The 17,292-nt window shown below is 35.3% G+C and overlaps 1 protein-coding gene across 3 annotated transcripts in view; it reads left to right on the top strand.

Annotated features, from left to right (window-relative positions):
• LOC149771191 (calmodulin-regulated spectrin-associated protein 1-like) overlaps window positions 1-17,292 on the top strand; it is a 124,145-nt gene that overhangs the window by 64,358 nt on the left and 42,495 nt on the right. For all 3 annotated transcript variants that reach the window (XM_089948758.1, XM_089948757.1, XM_089948756.1), the window contains exons 8-11: window positions 159-407; window positions 3,583-3,715; window positions 7,756-7,850; window positions 15,456-15,543. In XM_089948758.1, the coding sequence (XP_089804884.1) occupies window positions 159-407; window positions 3,583-3,715; window positions 7,756-7,850; window positions 15,456-15,543 (565 nt within the window). The remainder of the gene's footprint in view (window positions 1-158; window positions 408-3,582; window positions 3,716-7,755; window positions 7,851-15,455; window positions 15,544-17,292) is intronic.

The raw sequence follows: 17,292 nt of genomic DNA, 5'->3' as shown, positions 1-17,292 counted from the left end.
TACAAATTGGGGAAAATTAAGTGAACCAGTTAAAAACAATATTTATTGACTGCACAGTCCTTTTTCTTCTTTGTTAGAGCGTTGTATACCAGATGAGTAATTGCAGGTCCACTTGTTTCTCTTGTTTATTGCCTCTACAATTATTTTGTTTTTTTCAGATATCTGTCTCAAGGCCAATGTTGGAATTGCTGATTCTCTGTATAACCTTCGTTTGGTCAAGACCTTCTGTGATAAACATATACCCTCCAAGATCTTCCATTTGACATATGAGGACCTTCTCTATACACATGAAAACCTGAAAATGAATATTCTCGTTATGGTTACAGAATTGTTTTACTGGTTTGAGATAAAAAGAGCTCCATGTGTTACTGGTGGAATGTTTTCTTCTACTGAAGAGTCTGCTGGTGGTAAGGGATGTAACTCTAGTAGTAGCAGTTTCAGTCTTGATTTATTTAAGAACTATTGCATTTCAGAGTAAATGGATACACATGCAGTTGAACCTGTCATTAATGGATTGACAGGTCACCTGTGGGAAAAGGCAAAACTGGACTTTGTACATAAGTGATCTCAGTTCACAGGTTCACCTTTCAAATTGAGTTTTTGAATATAGTGTACTGAATATCATTATTATTGTTGTTGTTGTTGTTATTATTATTATTATTTTATCAAGATAATGTAATATGCTTATGGCTGTTCCAGTAAAACATACATGGGACCCAGGGAAGATACTTTTAAAGTGGGGTACTCACCCATAGATGCATTTAAAATTTTCATTTTAATATGAGCTCTGTGCAATCAAGGTACCCTGGCATATATTTTTTAAAAACTGCCTTCCTTGGGTACCATGTATGTTTAAATGGAACAGTCCTTATGTGTTGTTTTCTTGCAAAATTTATGTTACACATATAATTACTGTCTCCTGCTCACTTGAATCCATCCAAAAAATTAGATCTTCACTGAGTTTAAATTATCATTGATCTTTGTATGTTTTGTGCACTGTGACAAAATACTAAATTCACTATTGATTGACGTCTTAAATGAGGCTGTAAAACAGGACTGATTTTAATGGCTGTAACTTGTATCTCATCTTAAAATTTGATTTTTTTTGGGCCAGAAATAACTATTATTCACAGGCAAACAAATGAAGATACCAAAGTGTACCTGTCACAATGTCACAGAAAGCAACTTCCATTTCTGCTTTGATAACACAGTTACTTTTCGGATCATCCAGCAAGCGAAATATGTTGATCCTCACCAGCATGATTATAAACTGCCTTGCTTTCAGATCTGACATTGACACGTTTGGGTTTGTCTGACAAAAACACTGGAGTAAAGTGAGTACACAACTAAACATGATATGACATTACCTTAACAGTGCCTTCAGGGATAAATATATGGTTTATAGTGTCTCCCATCTGGTATTTGGATTTGTCCATTATGCCATTGTGACTGTGTGCATGTCAGTAGAGAGCTTTGGTTAATTCTTTTTCAGCACTTGTGGTTGATTTACCCTTTATTCAGTTCACTTCATATTTTGAATGGAACATTGTTTCATTCTTCTTTTCACTCAGTACAACTCCTTCTCTCAGGAGTGGCCATGAGTCAAGATTTCCATATAGAATGGGGATACATTTTTGAATAAAGTAGTTTTTCTTTCAATCACATGTAGATCAGTAAACCCATACCTTATTCACTTTATAATGTCATCACATACTCCCATCGGATTATTGAACTTGTACTATATGAATTCTTGTGGACAGTTTATTTTGCAAGTGGTCAATGATATTGCAAGCAAGCCTGCCAAAATAAGGAGCCCACAGGAATATTTGTTCAGTACAAATTCAGTAACATTTTTGTTATATAATTTAAGTGTAAATTTGTGAATATATCCCATTTACTCTTAGGTCTTTATGATAACACTAAAATGAAACTGTAATATTGCTTTGCCAGTGAAAATAAATCGGCTCTCTCTTGTTTTGTAGATGAATTATCAAAACTTCTGCAAGTATCTTGTTGTTTTTAAGCAAATTCTTTTTCTTTCAGTGATCAGATCTCAGGCCTTATGTGTAAAGTTAAATCTAGATTGTTGCAGATTGACGTATATGTTTCAATCATTTCAAGTGGCATTTCTTTCAAATTTTGTAATTTCATTTTCTCTCGAGTGAAAATAAAAACCAAGGTGGTTATGTGGTTAGTAAATTTCAATCCACTTTACTATTTGTAGAGGCCACAAAATGGTAGACATTGGCATCACATAAACGGCTTCTTCAGTGATCTCAATTTTAGTTACTGTGCCATCAATGTACGGACATCAGATATTTTCTGTAAAACAAGAACAGTTCATTGTTGCAAAGTTGGCAATGGAACTTATATAACTTAGCACATACTGCTTGACTACTGTCTGACCTTACCAATATTAACTATGAGAAAATACTGAATAGTTTCAGCAATGCAAAATATGAGTGTGAATTGGCTTAAATTATATCATGGCACTGAGCACAGAGAAGGCACTGGATTAGTTAGACATGACATTTGTTAAATAAGTTGAATTGTATAATGTGTACTGAATTGTTATTAATGCAGTTTTCATAGATGTTATGTTTATGAACATTATTATTTGGTTTTATTGGTTTGTATTGATTTCAGTTGCCCCTTGGCTTATGGCATAGTTTCCATTCACTTTTGCCAAATATAGCTTATGTTACTAACAAACTTTATAGACTTATAGACTTAATAAAATTATTTTTAGAACATTTTATGTCAAGGGAGGCAACTCAAATTTAGGTAAATTATTAGAACTGTGTGCTTATCTCCCTTTTGGTATTATTCCTCTGTTGAGAATAATTGAAACTATAGTTGTAAATGGTTTCTAAAGGAAATCACTTTGAGTCTTCCAGTAATGTTTCAAATGTTAATGTAGACTTTCCCGTTATTTATAAAGTTGAAACAATTTTGGACGATATTATTAAGATATTTTTTAGCAATAATTTTGCATTGGTAAAAAGGACCACAAATAGCATTATTTCTGTTCTTCCATGTAATATAATGTAAATTAGTACCACTTGAACAGACTTTCTGTTTCCTCCCTAAGTTTGATGTATGACTTTGGCATGATGTTTTGCTAGGTAATATTGACTTTGGCATGAAGTTATGCTAGGTACTGTTGACTTTGGCATGATGTTATGCTAGGTAATATTGACTTTGGCATAATGTTATGCTATTTACTAATGACTTTGGCATGATGTTATGCTAGGTACTACTGACTTTGGCATAATGTTATGCTAGGTAGTATTGACTTTGCATAATGTTATGCTATGTACTATTGACTTTGGCATGATGTTATGCTAGGTAGTATTGACTTTGGGATAATGTTATGCTATGTACTATTGACTTTGGCATGATGTTATGCTAGGTAGTATTGACTTTGGGATAATGTTATGCTATGTACTATTGACTTTGGCATGATGTTATGCTAGGTACTCTTGACTTTGGTAGGTTGTTATGCTAAGTACTGTTGACTTTGGCATGATGTTATGCAAGGTAATAGTAACCATATTTGAGAAATTTCCCTTTGTCTTACAGTTCCTAAATCAGCCAAGTTCGCTGTGCCAAATGTACCTATTAGCAATGTTACTAAGCAGAGCTTTCAGAAATTAAGAGCTGAGGACCTGCGTTCCAGTAGTACTCCAGATATACACCGGGCAGGCTCAACAGGGTAGGCCTAGTTTCATGTTTCTTAATAAGAAATTTTTATAAGATGATATTAAATGCCTGATATTATGAGCTCACATCACTTCTTTGGGATATTGTCATATCCTAATCAGCGATATGATTTGAATGTCCCACTGCTTCATGCAAGGGCATGTTCATTTGGTTCTGTCCATCCATACACCTTGTTGCAACTCTGTCGACTTAAGCTGTGTAACAGAAGGAAGCAAAACCAGCAAGTTTAGTAATACAGTAGTCCCCCTCTTGAACGGCACCCCCCTGACCAGCGGCCACCCGCTTCTTACGGCCAGAATCCGTTGGCACCGACGAGTTTGTGTTCAAAAGTACCCCTCGCGAAAGGCCACCCGGCTAACGTGACCAGCGGCCAGCATATTAGTGCAAAATTATAAAATTTACCCCTCACAAGCTGCCGCATTTTATATGAATATGTATCCAGAACCAGTATTTTATTCATAACTTGTGTTAAGTAATCCGATTTCTGTTTCCCGATGTCAGGTTTTCTTTACTGAAAGAAGTGTTGAATAAAGTACATTTACCACCAAGGTTAATATTATATCATTTACGCCTCACGAGGAGCCAAATTTATTCCATAAAAACCGAGAAAGACTCAAATTTTAATCCATACAAAAGGGTACGTACATGTAATCCAATTAGCCTTACTGCTGTATTATCATAAGATGTCTGGTTTAGTCACTCTGATAATTGTTAAGATTACAATTATCGAACAGTAGTAACAGCTGAGAAGTGGCAGTATCGATGTACAATACCAAAGTCAGCAGGAAAATGGTTTAATAGCCTTTATGGCTTCCCTTAGTAAGATGTTGAGCTTGTTCTTGTTCACTTTGGTAATCTGTGGCTATTACTACTGACAATAATTGTCAAAATTACGAATCCTAGAGGCCGCGAGGTCATATCTGCACGATGTTAATGGTACATATCGAAGCCATTTTGGCTTCTCTCACTTAGTTTCAAGAAATGTATGAAAACAATAGGGTACCAGACTGCGACTAACAAATCACGTGACAAGATCACTTCCTTTAAAAACACGGCAATTTGTTTAGATGCATACAAAATTGTTTCATCAGAATTGTAGTTGGCAACATGAATAACTTACTGCAAAAAGATCAACATGTCAACGAGGAAAATAAAAATTCTCAGTTTAGAGGAGAATGTGAAAGTAATTCAACTGACGTGGGGGGAGGCGTCGAGAATCCTTGCACAAAACTAACGTCGGGAAGACTAAGATAAACAATATCGTGAAAGATAATGAAACAATTCTGCAGAAGTGGAAAGGTGAAGTGGATGGAGAAAGGAAGATTGTTTGAGCCAGGAGACGTTTGTATCCTGATTTGAAAGACAAGAAAAAGCAAAACATTTGTCAGTTGAATTGGGATATGATGACTTTACTGCAAGTAACGGATGGTTGCACAGATTTCAAGTGCGACACAATATCAAGTGTTCTGTCATTAGCGGCGAATCAGCTGATGTTAATAATGAAGTTGTCGAAGATTGGAACAAAAGACTAAATGATATATGCAGGGGATATGACAGCAAGGATATTTTTAATGTGACAAGACTGGTTTGTTTTTTAGACTGTTACCAACAAAGGGACAGATGATGTGAAATGTAACATAATTATGAAGACAGTTTTAAAACTATATCAATGGTTATTCATAGCATTCTTTTGAAAATGATGACAAAGTTTGTTTTACATTTATTTCACATCATGCATGTGATTTTTTAATTAAAATATTAAATATTTAAAATTAAATGTACTTGTGACTTTTTTCATATGTATTTACTATTCGCATTTGTCATCCCCCTCTAGAAAGGCCACCTGCATTATAAGGCCACTTCCCTGCTGCATTAGGGGTGGCCTTATAAGAGGGGGACTACTGTATCAAAAAAATAAATTATTTGCCTAGAATAGAAAGTGAAAATTCTAAAGACACATTATTGTGAATTAAATCCCAGATAATTTTAAATGTTCTGTTACAAGTCAAAGTTTGGAATGTTCTGAATGAATCCCAGTAATCTTGAATGTCTTGATGTAGAACAATCCAGAATGTCTTTGAATGAATTAATTCTCAATAATCCTAAAGTAGTGCTTTAGTTAAAAAGTCAATGAGCACTTTGCAATTCTATGAATAATTAAAATAATTCCTCTCAGATTAAATCTGAACACAGCTATAAGTGATTCCACAGGCTGATCATAAAACAGGAATGAATAAGTGTTTACCGAACTTCTTTATATGCAGACTTCACTCGAGCTGTGATCCAGTAGAATTTCTGGAAACATCCACTAACTCATAAACAAGGTTGGGTCTTTATCTCAAATTCTAGTAAATACATTGTTTACTTCTTAAAATTATGACCAAAATCAGGCAAAAACTCTATTTTCGCAATCCTCAATGATGACATGATAAAAGTTATAAATTAAATATGCATAAAACTTTCCCTCAAAATGACTTGTTAGGACGATGATAAAAAATTACTTGATGTAGAAAAGAGAAATTTAGTAAGAATTTTTGTGTGCAGATTTAGATGACCTAGTTAGATTTTCAATATACTAAAGCAATTATTTCCATTTTAATATATTTCAGAAACTATTGGACTTGGAATAGTTTGTGTGAATACCTTATTAGCATGATTGTGCAAAATTCAGTCTACATAAACAATTGAAATATGGTAGGCATGTTTGTATGTGCATATGGATGACCAGATTTGGACCCTCATGCCATTAAAGAAATTCTTTCACTTTTAGCTCACCTGGCCATGTTAATTAATGGCATGACCCTGTGTTCAAAGCGATTCTATCATTTTGGCTCACCATGCCATTACGCCATTTTAATTTATGGCATGACCCTCTGTTCAAAGCTATTCTTTCCTTTTTAGCTCACCATGCCATTACGCCATGTTAATTTATGGCATGACCCTGTGTTCAAAGCAATTCACTCCTTTTTGGCTCACAGGTTGTTTTAGGCTCTGTTTCTGATGCCAAAATTGTCAACATTGTGAAGGAAAATAAAACCAATGGTGATGCTGCCATTCGTGATGATTCCAATTATGACAGTGAAAACACCATACCTTAGCACCAACCACTGAGCAAACCAGTGTTTAGAGTGTGCAATAATATGGATGGAGCCACAGGATGTTGATTGTGTTCTGATTGTATTCATATTCTTCAGCTGAGGAATATGATTGCCTTTGCTAAAAGCAAAACCTGGCAAAAGCAGGAAGCAGCTGAAAATCTGTCATTTCTTCCAAAAGTATTAAGGTCCTGATGTCTGTCATTAAAAGAGTGCAATGAGTTATTTTCTTTTTGTTTTTAGTGTTTGCTTTAGATTTTTTTTTCTCTCAACAAGCGTGTGTAAAATTTTGGCAGGAATTCCATAATACAGCTGTGTAGATTCTGATACTGATAAACAACTGGCAGCAAAATTTATTATGGAGAATTCTTTTTCTAACTTATGTACCTTTGTCTTTGAAGGGAAAATTTACACAAAAGTCGTATGTTTACTTGATTACTAATGCATTAAATTAAAAGAAAAGATGTTGGGAGGAATGGAGTTAAATCAATGCGCAGGGTATAGTGAGCTTAAATTTTGGGCATGTTTAAATACATTGACACACTCAGAGGTGCCAGAATTTTCTTGGTGTGTAGACCCTGCTAGCACTTCATTCCAACTCATCAATATGTATAAGCTATCTAGGAAAGACAGTAGACTGGTCTCAGTTTCTCGGTTACTAACAAATGGTGTTAGAAGATAGACATGACTTTTGACACACTAACATTGAGGTCATCAACTTGTATACATGTATTTTTGTATTAAGCTGTCGAATTCAGAGGTTTTTCTGAGTGAGTGAAAATTGTAATTTTACAACTGGGCCAATGGATCCTTAGATTTTTCAACCTCTGGCATACAAAAGCCTGCAAAAAAATGGATTATGCAACATTAATTAGTAAGTTAGACATTATCTATGTGTATTGTCTGATTAATTTACTATGTCTTATTTCCTATTTAGGCCTGTTCCGCCACAGAGGCACGTATTATTACAAAAGCGGCAGCAGCATTTAGCAACACAGCATCATCTTGAAACGGACAATTTACAACTCCGAGGTAAATATTATCAGTTTATTAAAACTTTATTGACACAGTTTCCATTAGGGCTGTTCCAGTAAAACATATATCCCCCCCGGGGACGGCACTTCAAAAACACTTCTGTTGGAGGTTGTGTTTCGAACTATTTTAATTCTGACTGGAAGGTTGGTTAGGAAAATCACATCTGTTGTGGGTTGTGGTAACAAAATGAGAAATTGCTGGTGGGGTTGTCAGAAAGAAGAAGAAAAAATCCCGAATATATATTTAAAATCGCATCTACCCCCCCCCCCCAGCGGTCCAACGTGAATAAAACATTGGGTCAGAAAATGATGCCAGTACATGCGAGTGCACGTAATTTGTATGAATTCACGTACTTTTAAAGCAGTGATACGCGTCCGGCAAATTACGTCAACGCCGCGGATATAAAAAAAAAATGTGCTTTGCGCAGTATGCAGTTTTTATTAAACTTTTAACTTAACTTTAAAAGTGCATTTCGCGACGTAATTTGCTCTGCCGCAGCTTTCTCACAGCGCTTGATGCGACATCCAAATATCTGGATACTTCGGTTCGACATGAATGGCTGTTAAACTAAATTTGATTTGTTCATTGGCCCTGGAACAAGCATTTTATGGAGTTTTAGCCTTACTTTCATCGTGGAAGTTTTACAAATGCGTGTTTCCAATAAGGGCCACACAGGAAACCAAAATGGTTGAATCACAACACGGTTTGTCTTCAGACGTTTTCAGTTGGCAAATACTGGCTGGTGATAGCTGTGATGACAATGAATATCATGTATATCGGTCTGTTGGACATTGGAAAAATGTCACTGGAAATACCAGTGTGTGATTTTGAACCCAAAATTGATGTTGAGTGCGAGTCCGATGTTCATGTTGGATGGACAATATGCCGGTTATATGTATTAAATATACCCATGTCTAAACAAGCAGACTATGGGAATGTTGGACTTAAAACCCTAATACAGCATTATGGAAGAGATAAATCTGGCATAATAGGCAGCAAAACACTGATTCAAGGAAGTGAATCTTTAGCAGGGTTCATGTTAGTGAAAACTGACAGAGGTCTCGGAAACGCTTAAAATCACGCGTATCTGGACGCCAATTTTTTTTATTTAGGCGGGCGGTAAAATTCAAATACTTGCCAGTCCTGCTTCAGTCACCTGCATAGTGGGAAAATGTGTTGATCAGTTAGCTGTGATGATATTTACAATGACAGAATTTAGTGGTTGAAAGCCCTCGCCCCCCCCCCCCCCTGTCGTCACCATAATAAGAGTACATCAAAAGAACATGCTGCAGTAGCTAAGCGGCGAGATCAAAGGCTTTGACTGGCAGCTAGGTGGGAAAATCTACTGATATTTACAGTGCCTGAATTCAGAGGCAGAAATACCCAGAGATGTACATGTGGTCATTTATAACGGTACATCAAATAAACAACTTCAACTTTCATTCTTGTGTTCATTTCCGAGTGTAACGGAATAAGCAGTGCACGTGACCTTGGAATCATGACATGTTGAGACATAGACTTGAATGAGTATTTTGGGGTTCAACGGCAAACTGACGAAGATTGTGAGATTCAGGAGAGGGCTGAAGTTGCTAGAACTGATAGTTTGAAAGGGACATTAGCCAAGTGTAAGAAAGTGTGTGATGCTTAGCTTAACGCTTTGAATAAGACCTTCCTTGGATCGAAACAATTCAGACTCACTCTGATGAACAAGCAAGAGCTATGTCAGTGTTATAAAGAATGTAGAAATTAAACTCTGGCAACCAATAGTTCATATAATTGGCATAGTTTTCTGAGAGGGGACTGCAACTTTTCCTGATGGGACTCATATTTTTACCAAAATGGGAGCCATGGACTCTTAGTTTTAAAATCCTAACGAGACCTCTGGTTCAAAACTTTTCTTTTTGGGATAGAGATATCCAAGAGAGAATACCCATGGGGTCATACATGTGAGATGTTGAAAATTGCACAACCATAAAAAACAGTAACTTGTTCAAGCTAGTTATGCATATGCATTTCAGACAGCAGGCAATGAAAGGAGTTCACAGCACAGAATAATATTCGTACACAGAGGAGGAGGATCATATTAAATTCAGATACAATTAACAGTTTAATGCTCATAGGGAACATCAGAGAATCCCCATACAACATAATTAAGTGTGTGTAGATCTCAAGTTGGCCGAATCACTGAGCAACAAAAGAATAAAAAGACAAACTTTTGTATCATGCAGATGTATGACCAAATGATGTACATGCTCTCTATGTGCAAAAATTAAATGACATTAAACATAAGAGACTGCCTGATCTGTAAAAATTCAAAGCAAGATGGATAAAATTTGTCCTGTTTGTGTTTGGTTCCTCCTATGTATATTTTGATCATGGTGGTATTTCCTGCAGACATTTTGGCACTTAGTTCCAAGCTATCATTTGGTATTTGTATTGCAAAATGGATAATCTATTATCTAGTACAATACATTTTTAAGCAGTATCATTAACTGATGATGAAATTGATGAAAAAATACTTGATGTCATTCTGATATATGAATTGTTTACTAGACTACTAATCTGTTCATCCTGATTCCTTTTTTTTTTACCATCTCTTTTAGTCTTACTGGTACCAGTGCTTTTAATAAAATTGTAACTTCTATTTTCTTGCAATCTAAATATTTGCAATGATGTGTTATTGTCAAAAGGTAAAATGTACTTAGTGTTGTAAAATCTAAAACTATTAATTAGCAAGGGACCAAAGTAAAAAGTGGACAGAAATTATTGCCATATTACAGTGCTGTTAGAAACAACAGAATAGTCATACAAGATGTATTTTGCACAAAGTTGTAGAACTAGCGCTCGTATTGTCACCATATATTCTACTTAAATAATGATATCATTATTTCTATATATTCCTATCAGTATTTTCCCAGTGGCAGTAATTTTCTGATCTGATGTTGTTCATTTCTTGCACAATTTTTACGCATAAAGAATTCTCACTGTATCATTAAAAAACAATGTAATCTGCACCAAATTGAGTTGTTTGAGAAGAAATTAATTTTTTTAACTCAAAAATCACTGAAGCTACGAGTTCTTGCATTAAAGTCTCACATTAAATAACATTTGAAGTAGCCATGATAGTAGTGTAGGATGCAACTGTACCAATTTCACCTTTGGTATATCCAAATCTTGAATGTGATGGAGGAACATAGCTCCAAAATAAACACATCAATTTTAGAACCTGTTCATTGACTATGAATCAAGTATCCGAGTCCAACTGAATTGCTAGAAATTTTTGAATTCTTTTGACAACATCATAATTAGCTGTCAAATATGGAGTAAGCCTATAGTCTTTATGCTATCCTAACCAAGACCCCACCACAACCACGTGACCATGCCCAATGACATCACAGTAATAATCGCTATACAACTAGAGATGACATTTCTTTGAGAATTTTGATTTCATTAGAGCTGTAACAGAGTGGAACAGTAAGAAAGAGTGACAGATATTTAAGTGTTAGGGAGATATTTAACAATGGCTATTCCCACCAACACCACTTCCTCATTGGAGATCACACACACACAAAACTTGGAGTACATCCTGAAATCCTGGCAGCATCCCTGCAGAGGAGATAATTTGACTATTCAATTTTATTGGACTCTGGTTATCCCATGGTATTTCTGTTACTTGAACATTATCTTACAGTGTGTCCATTCAGCATGATCGAAAAAGGCTTACAACCATTGAGAGTTGTTCAAGGGCTCGCATTACTACAGATTTGAAAGAACGAGAACCATACTATAAATCAGTGAAGATAAAATAGAGTATATATGTGTTTGACTGTCCCTGATTGGTTGATAATGAAAGTAAGATTTAGTAAAAAAAATTCTTTTGAGAGCTTGTCCTACTTGTGACTGAAAAAAGTGAGGAACATTGTTTTATTAACATAATTTCCATCCCTTTACAGACCCGAGTTTGGACGACTCATTACTGAAATCAGCAGCTGACTCTTTGGTGCAGTATTGAAAGCACACATTTCAAATTTGTATAGATCCAGAAAATGGTGCGGCTGTTATGTTTTTTTTTCTTCACAAAAGCTGTCGTCATAGATGTGTCTATACTGATATAAATTTGATCATGAGCACTCAAAATTTTAAGTTACTGAATTTTAATATCGTGTTGTTTGCACAAATTTACCATGGGAACTAAATTAGTGCAGAAATATGGAATCCAAGCAGAATACATCCAGAAATGTAGAGGTTTTTAATCTTGGATGTAGTCTCCCCATTGTGTTTCACACTGATATGCATATTCACACAACATTTGTATAGTAGTAGGAAAAGTAAGTGAGAAATTTAGATACATATCATAAACAAGACAAACGGTATGTAGGGGGAGAAGATCATAAGAACAGGCTGGAATGGAGAAGTATAATAAAAACAATAATGAGTAGAAGTGTGCCTCTTTTTTTATGTGTGCAACATTATTTTCTTAGCGTCAGTAAGAAATTTCATCAAAAGGAAGACAATAAAGGGTGTACAGTTAACTAAACCAATATGAATTTAGCTACTTAAAAGATGTTTCAAATTGATTTTAACCTTCTGGTCTGTTTCTGCCCATTCTGGTGATATGTCCACTATATCAGTATGGTTGGAAAAAATATTTGGCAAATTTAAAAAATTAAAATTCTTTTGGCAGATTATGATTATACCCTACTTCTGCCTGAGAGATGTGAATAATTTTATTTCTTGGTTTGTTGATTGTGGTTGTTGCTCAATTCAAATGCATCACTGAAAAACATTGATGCATTCTCATACTTTGTTACATATATTTATTACAGATGCATATCATCAGATATTGGTGAATATAGCTTGAATAAGTTATAATAGTTCTAGTTGGAACAATGAACATTGTTAAGAGAAAATTTAAGTGAGCTAAAATGTAAACTTTTCGGCAGTGTGGGATGCAGGTTTGCTCAAGACTTTTCCATCTCATATGCGGACCATGAAAATTCCATTTGCACCAACTGATGATGACTTTTAGGTAACTGTCAGAAAGGCATAATCGACGATATTCTAAGGTCTACAAAAATTACTAGTCAAAAGTTATGAACTCATACAGCTGTGGCAAAAATGATTGATTAGTACCTTTGCTGCTGTTGCCACAGTTGATTAGTTGGTTGATTCAGTGTGGTTTGATTTGGGGTTTTTTGGTGATTTTTTTGCAATATATTAGGTGGAGGAAGAACCTCAAAAGACTATATATGGCAGCCAGTTTTACTGCTGAAGAAAATCCAAGTCCTTTTGAGACACCAAACACCACTTATGTAGAACCACTGACCTTCCACAAGTAACTGGCAACATTCTCATTAGCACATTGGAGGCAAGTAATCACATGACAAGCATCTTGTACCAATGCCATGGAAGCCCCTCAGTTCTGTATCACAAGACAAGCATCTTAAACCACTCTGCCATGAAAGCCCCTCAGGCCATAGGTATAAGTCTCATATGAAAGACTAGAAGTGGGAGATAGAACCTGTGACAACCGGATTGAAAGAGCAGAATGTTACTGCTAGGCCATCAGTGATGATTATGATGCTGCTGACAATACAGTTAACTGCAATGACATTGATTTTATGAGTGCTCTGGGAAAAATGATTCCTTGACTTTCATCCATTTTTTAAAATCTATGATATAAAAATGTTTGACTTGCTATATCTTTTTATAACTTTATATTAGTCTTGCAACAATGCGTAAAAATAAGACACTGGTAACTGAAAAAGATGTTCTTACAAGAAATGATATAGTGTAAAAGTAGACAAATGATGCAACATCACTTCCACAGGCATCATTGTTTTTTTTTCTGACAAATCATACAAGTTTACCAAAACATTTATTGGAAAAAATAATAACAATGAATCATAGAATCTGACCACACATTTAAAGCAATACAAGATTTAACTATTATTCTAATCAAAAGCAGCATGCCTGAGAACAAAGAAAAATAGCAAGACATATTGATCACTTTAGGAAACAGAGTTTAGTAAGGATACAAATTCATGATTTCTGTATTAGAATAGAAATATCTGTTATAAAATCTGTATTCATGGATGTTAAATTAGTAGGTATTAAGGGACTGATCAATGACATCTACAGATAATAAGCCACCATGAAAATCTGTGATTTCACAGTATCAGAGACATACTTGGCTGACAGACAAACAAACAAAAGGACAAAAGAATGATTATAATGAATGAATACAAATAAAAATATGCAGTAGATTATATGATGTATATGAATTCAGTAGATTACCTCCAGCCAGCTGTCATTTAAATCGCTTCTGTCCCCAACCCAATATTAAAATCGCTTCTACCGCCCACTAACCCATAGCCAGAAATTATGTTAAAAAAATATACTTCTGTAGGGGGCAGTGTTTCTCGATTAAAACACATCTCACGGTGGATCATAATTTTTTTAAATTGCTTCTGTTGTGGGTTGGTTGAACTTGAAAGTGCCTTCCCCCCGGGGGGTATATGTTTCACTGGAACAGCCCTTATGAAGCACATGTATCACTGATTTTTGAAATTTTTAAAAAAGTAGGAATAAATGCAGTTTCTATAAATATTGTGAACATATACTTTAAGGATGTTTTTTACTATTTACCATTATATTTCTTTTGTGTACATTTTACTAGTTTACATAATTTATTGTTGTTACCTTTTATATTTATCTTGTACTTTATGTTTACATTTATTTGGAAGGGATTATTTCCCTAGAGTTTTTGCTTTGTTTTTATATTTTAAAAACTTTACTTTTAATTGGAACCAAATAGACAAGCCATTGTTGTCATATATTGTTAAATGCTAAGACATATAAATGCTAATACCTGCCTACCTACCTACTCAACTACCTACTCAACTACCTACCTACCTAGTGTCTGCCTCGGATGCGGGAGGTTGGGGGTTTTGAACCCCAGCCTAGTCATACCAAAGACTTACAAAATTGGTACTAACAGCTGCCTCGCTAGGTGCTCAGCATTAAGAGGTTTGTGTTAGGACTGGTCGGCCTGGTGTCAGGATAATGTGACTGGGTGGGACATCATGCTTCAGTACTAGACATCACAATAAACTGCCACACTACAGACATCATAGTGAAATAACTCAAATTTTTTAAAGCTACGATAAAAATCCAAATCACACACACACACATTAAATTTTTGTGTTTATGTTTTTGCAAGTTAGATACAAGATGGATGCATCAACCGATGAACACTGTTGAGGCAGCGTGTACCACTGATAACTTGTTCACTTTACAGTTACCTCAGCTGGTGCATCTGTACTTTTATTATAATAATAACAGGATAGCAGTTGCAGGCTGAAAAGTCCTTTTCAGTTTGAAGACTTCAGTCAGAGAGTTATACCAAAGTCTTCCTAAGAATTGGTACCAGCCTGGCCAGGTTGTCCAAGGTCTGGGACCTGCAATTTTCCCAGATGAACCAAGGAAATGACTTGTCACAAGACAGTTGGACCTCCCACTTTTCCCAAAAATGGAAATTAAAAGTATTCCTCTGCGATATTATCATTCTGACCAAAAATGTATTTTTGTCTTGTCTTGCAGAATCTAGTCAAGGTGTAAGGAGGGCGAATTCTTTGTCATCACATGATCGCAGTCCTGTGAAGCAGTCAGTGATAGCATGGCCAGAGATGTAAGTAAATGTACTACATGTATTAGATGTTTTCATCATTGCTTCTGTTACTTGGTATTCCATGCACTTTTAGGATATCAGCAAATACAGTTAACGGCACTCAGCTGTTGTTTTCCATCTTTAACACCTTAATATGAAAATAAAATGTTGAAAAAATCATGTAAATCGGTCAAATACTTTTCAAGATATGACCTTTCAAAGTTTTTGATGGACTTTTGCGATCCCCACAGAAAATACAATTACCGTCAACTATGGAAGAGTAAACAAAATAATTTGAAGCTATTCAACAGTGGCAAAAGCTAGATGAGGTCCTTATTATTCAAGAAATGCAAGCACTACAATCATACACAAATGCAAATTAAAGTATTTTCCAGTGAGAAAACCTTCTGAAAAACAAAGCCCAATTTTTTCTGAGCCAGTGGGTATAAAACTTTTGCCGTACCAGATCATAGAGATCGGGAATAAGAGCAACAAATGTGAATGTTCGGAAAAAATGCAAAAACAACAATTTTCAACAGGTCACAACTTTATTTATTGACAGATTTTAATAATTCTTGTATCAAAATGCAGGGTATTATGTGTAGAATTCATGCAATATACAAAGAGTGTCAACAGTAGTGAGACAGTAGTTGTTGAAGCAGAAGCAATATCTGAAAAAGGCAAAAATGGAAAAAACAACAATTTTCAAAAGTTTACAACTTCATCAATAAGTAACTGATTTTGATAGTTTTTGCACCAAAATGGAGCATATTACAGCTTAATGCATACATACTAATAAAGCAGATGTATTTATGATAAAGCAAAGATAGGTTACAAAGCAAGAACCATTGACAAAGTATCAAAATCTTTCACTACATCTAATGTTTTGAAGATAATGTACACTTCAAACAGTAGATACAGTTGTAAATGTCATAAAGGACTGGGGGCCCCAAGTGGTCTAAAGCTCTGTCCGTTACGGATCACTGCCATCTCACCTCTGCGTGGGTGCGAGTCTTGGTTTCAGCTAGTGTGTGTATGTGAGAAAGCTTGCCAGTAGCTTCTCGTGGGTCGGTGGTTCTTTCCAGGGTTTTCCCGGGTTCTTCCTCCACCATTAATACTGGCCGCCATGTATAGCCTATCGTGCTGAAAAATGGCGTTAAACCCTACAACAACAACAACATAAAAGGACTGCATTGTTTTAAAGAATCAGAAAAGTAACATCTTTAACAAAGTATTTTATTCTGCTGTATTTTGCTGGTCAGTGTGCCCAATATTTTCAACTTTCCAAGTTCAGCCATCGCTTGAAACTGGTTGTACATTAAAGTTCCAATCAAACACAAAACGTGACTTAACCTTGGCAATGTCATCACTGGCTGGCCATTTGAAACGATCGGTTTTGGTTTTCATCTGGCATAAAAACTGTACGAGTGCCAGATAAGTTTGGTGTACTTCCAACATTTTTCCAATGTAATATTGGTCATCGTAATACACAGCTACCCATGTGAAGCAGTATGAGGGTAGGATGTCTCAGGACAGTTTCTCTTAATCCACTTATAAACCTGAAATGTGTACGGTTAGACAAAGTTAAGTCAGATGCATTTAAACTGATGAATGCAACAAAGCAAAAGAAAAATATTAGGAAGTAAAAGAATTTAAATAAATTCATGTAGATTGTTTGTTCAGCCCAAAATAGTTTTCTGTTTTTAAAAATGGTCCTGTTTTTTGGTTGAGCGTTGCTTGTTCTTTGATTTCCTAAATGAGGCCAAATTA

Source organism: Sinohyriopsis cumingii, unplaced genomic scaffold (genome assembly GCF_028554795.1).
Source record: "Sinohyriopsis cumingii isolate HCF-2022 unplaced genomic scaffold, ASM2855479v2 utg002073l, whole genome shotgun sequence".
Classification (NCBI taxonomy): domain Eukaryota; kingdom Metazoa; phylum Mollusca; class Bivalvia; order Unionida; family Unionidae; genus Sinohyriopsis; species Sinohyriopsis cumingii.
Note: the sequence above shows the minus strand (reverse complement) of the source record. Positions and strands in the feature narration are given on the sequence as shown.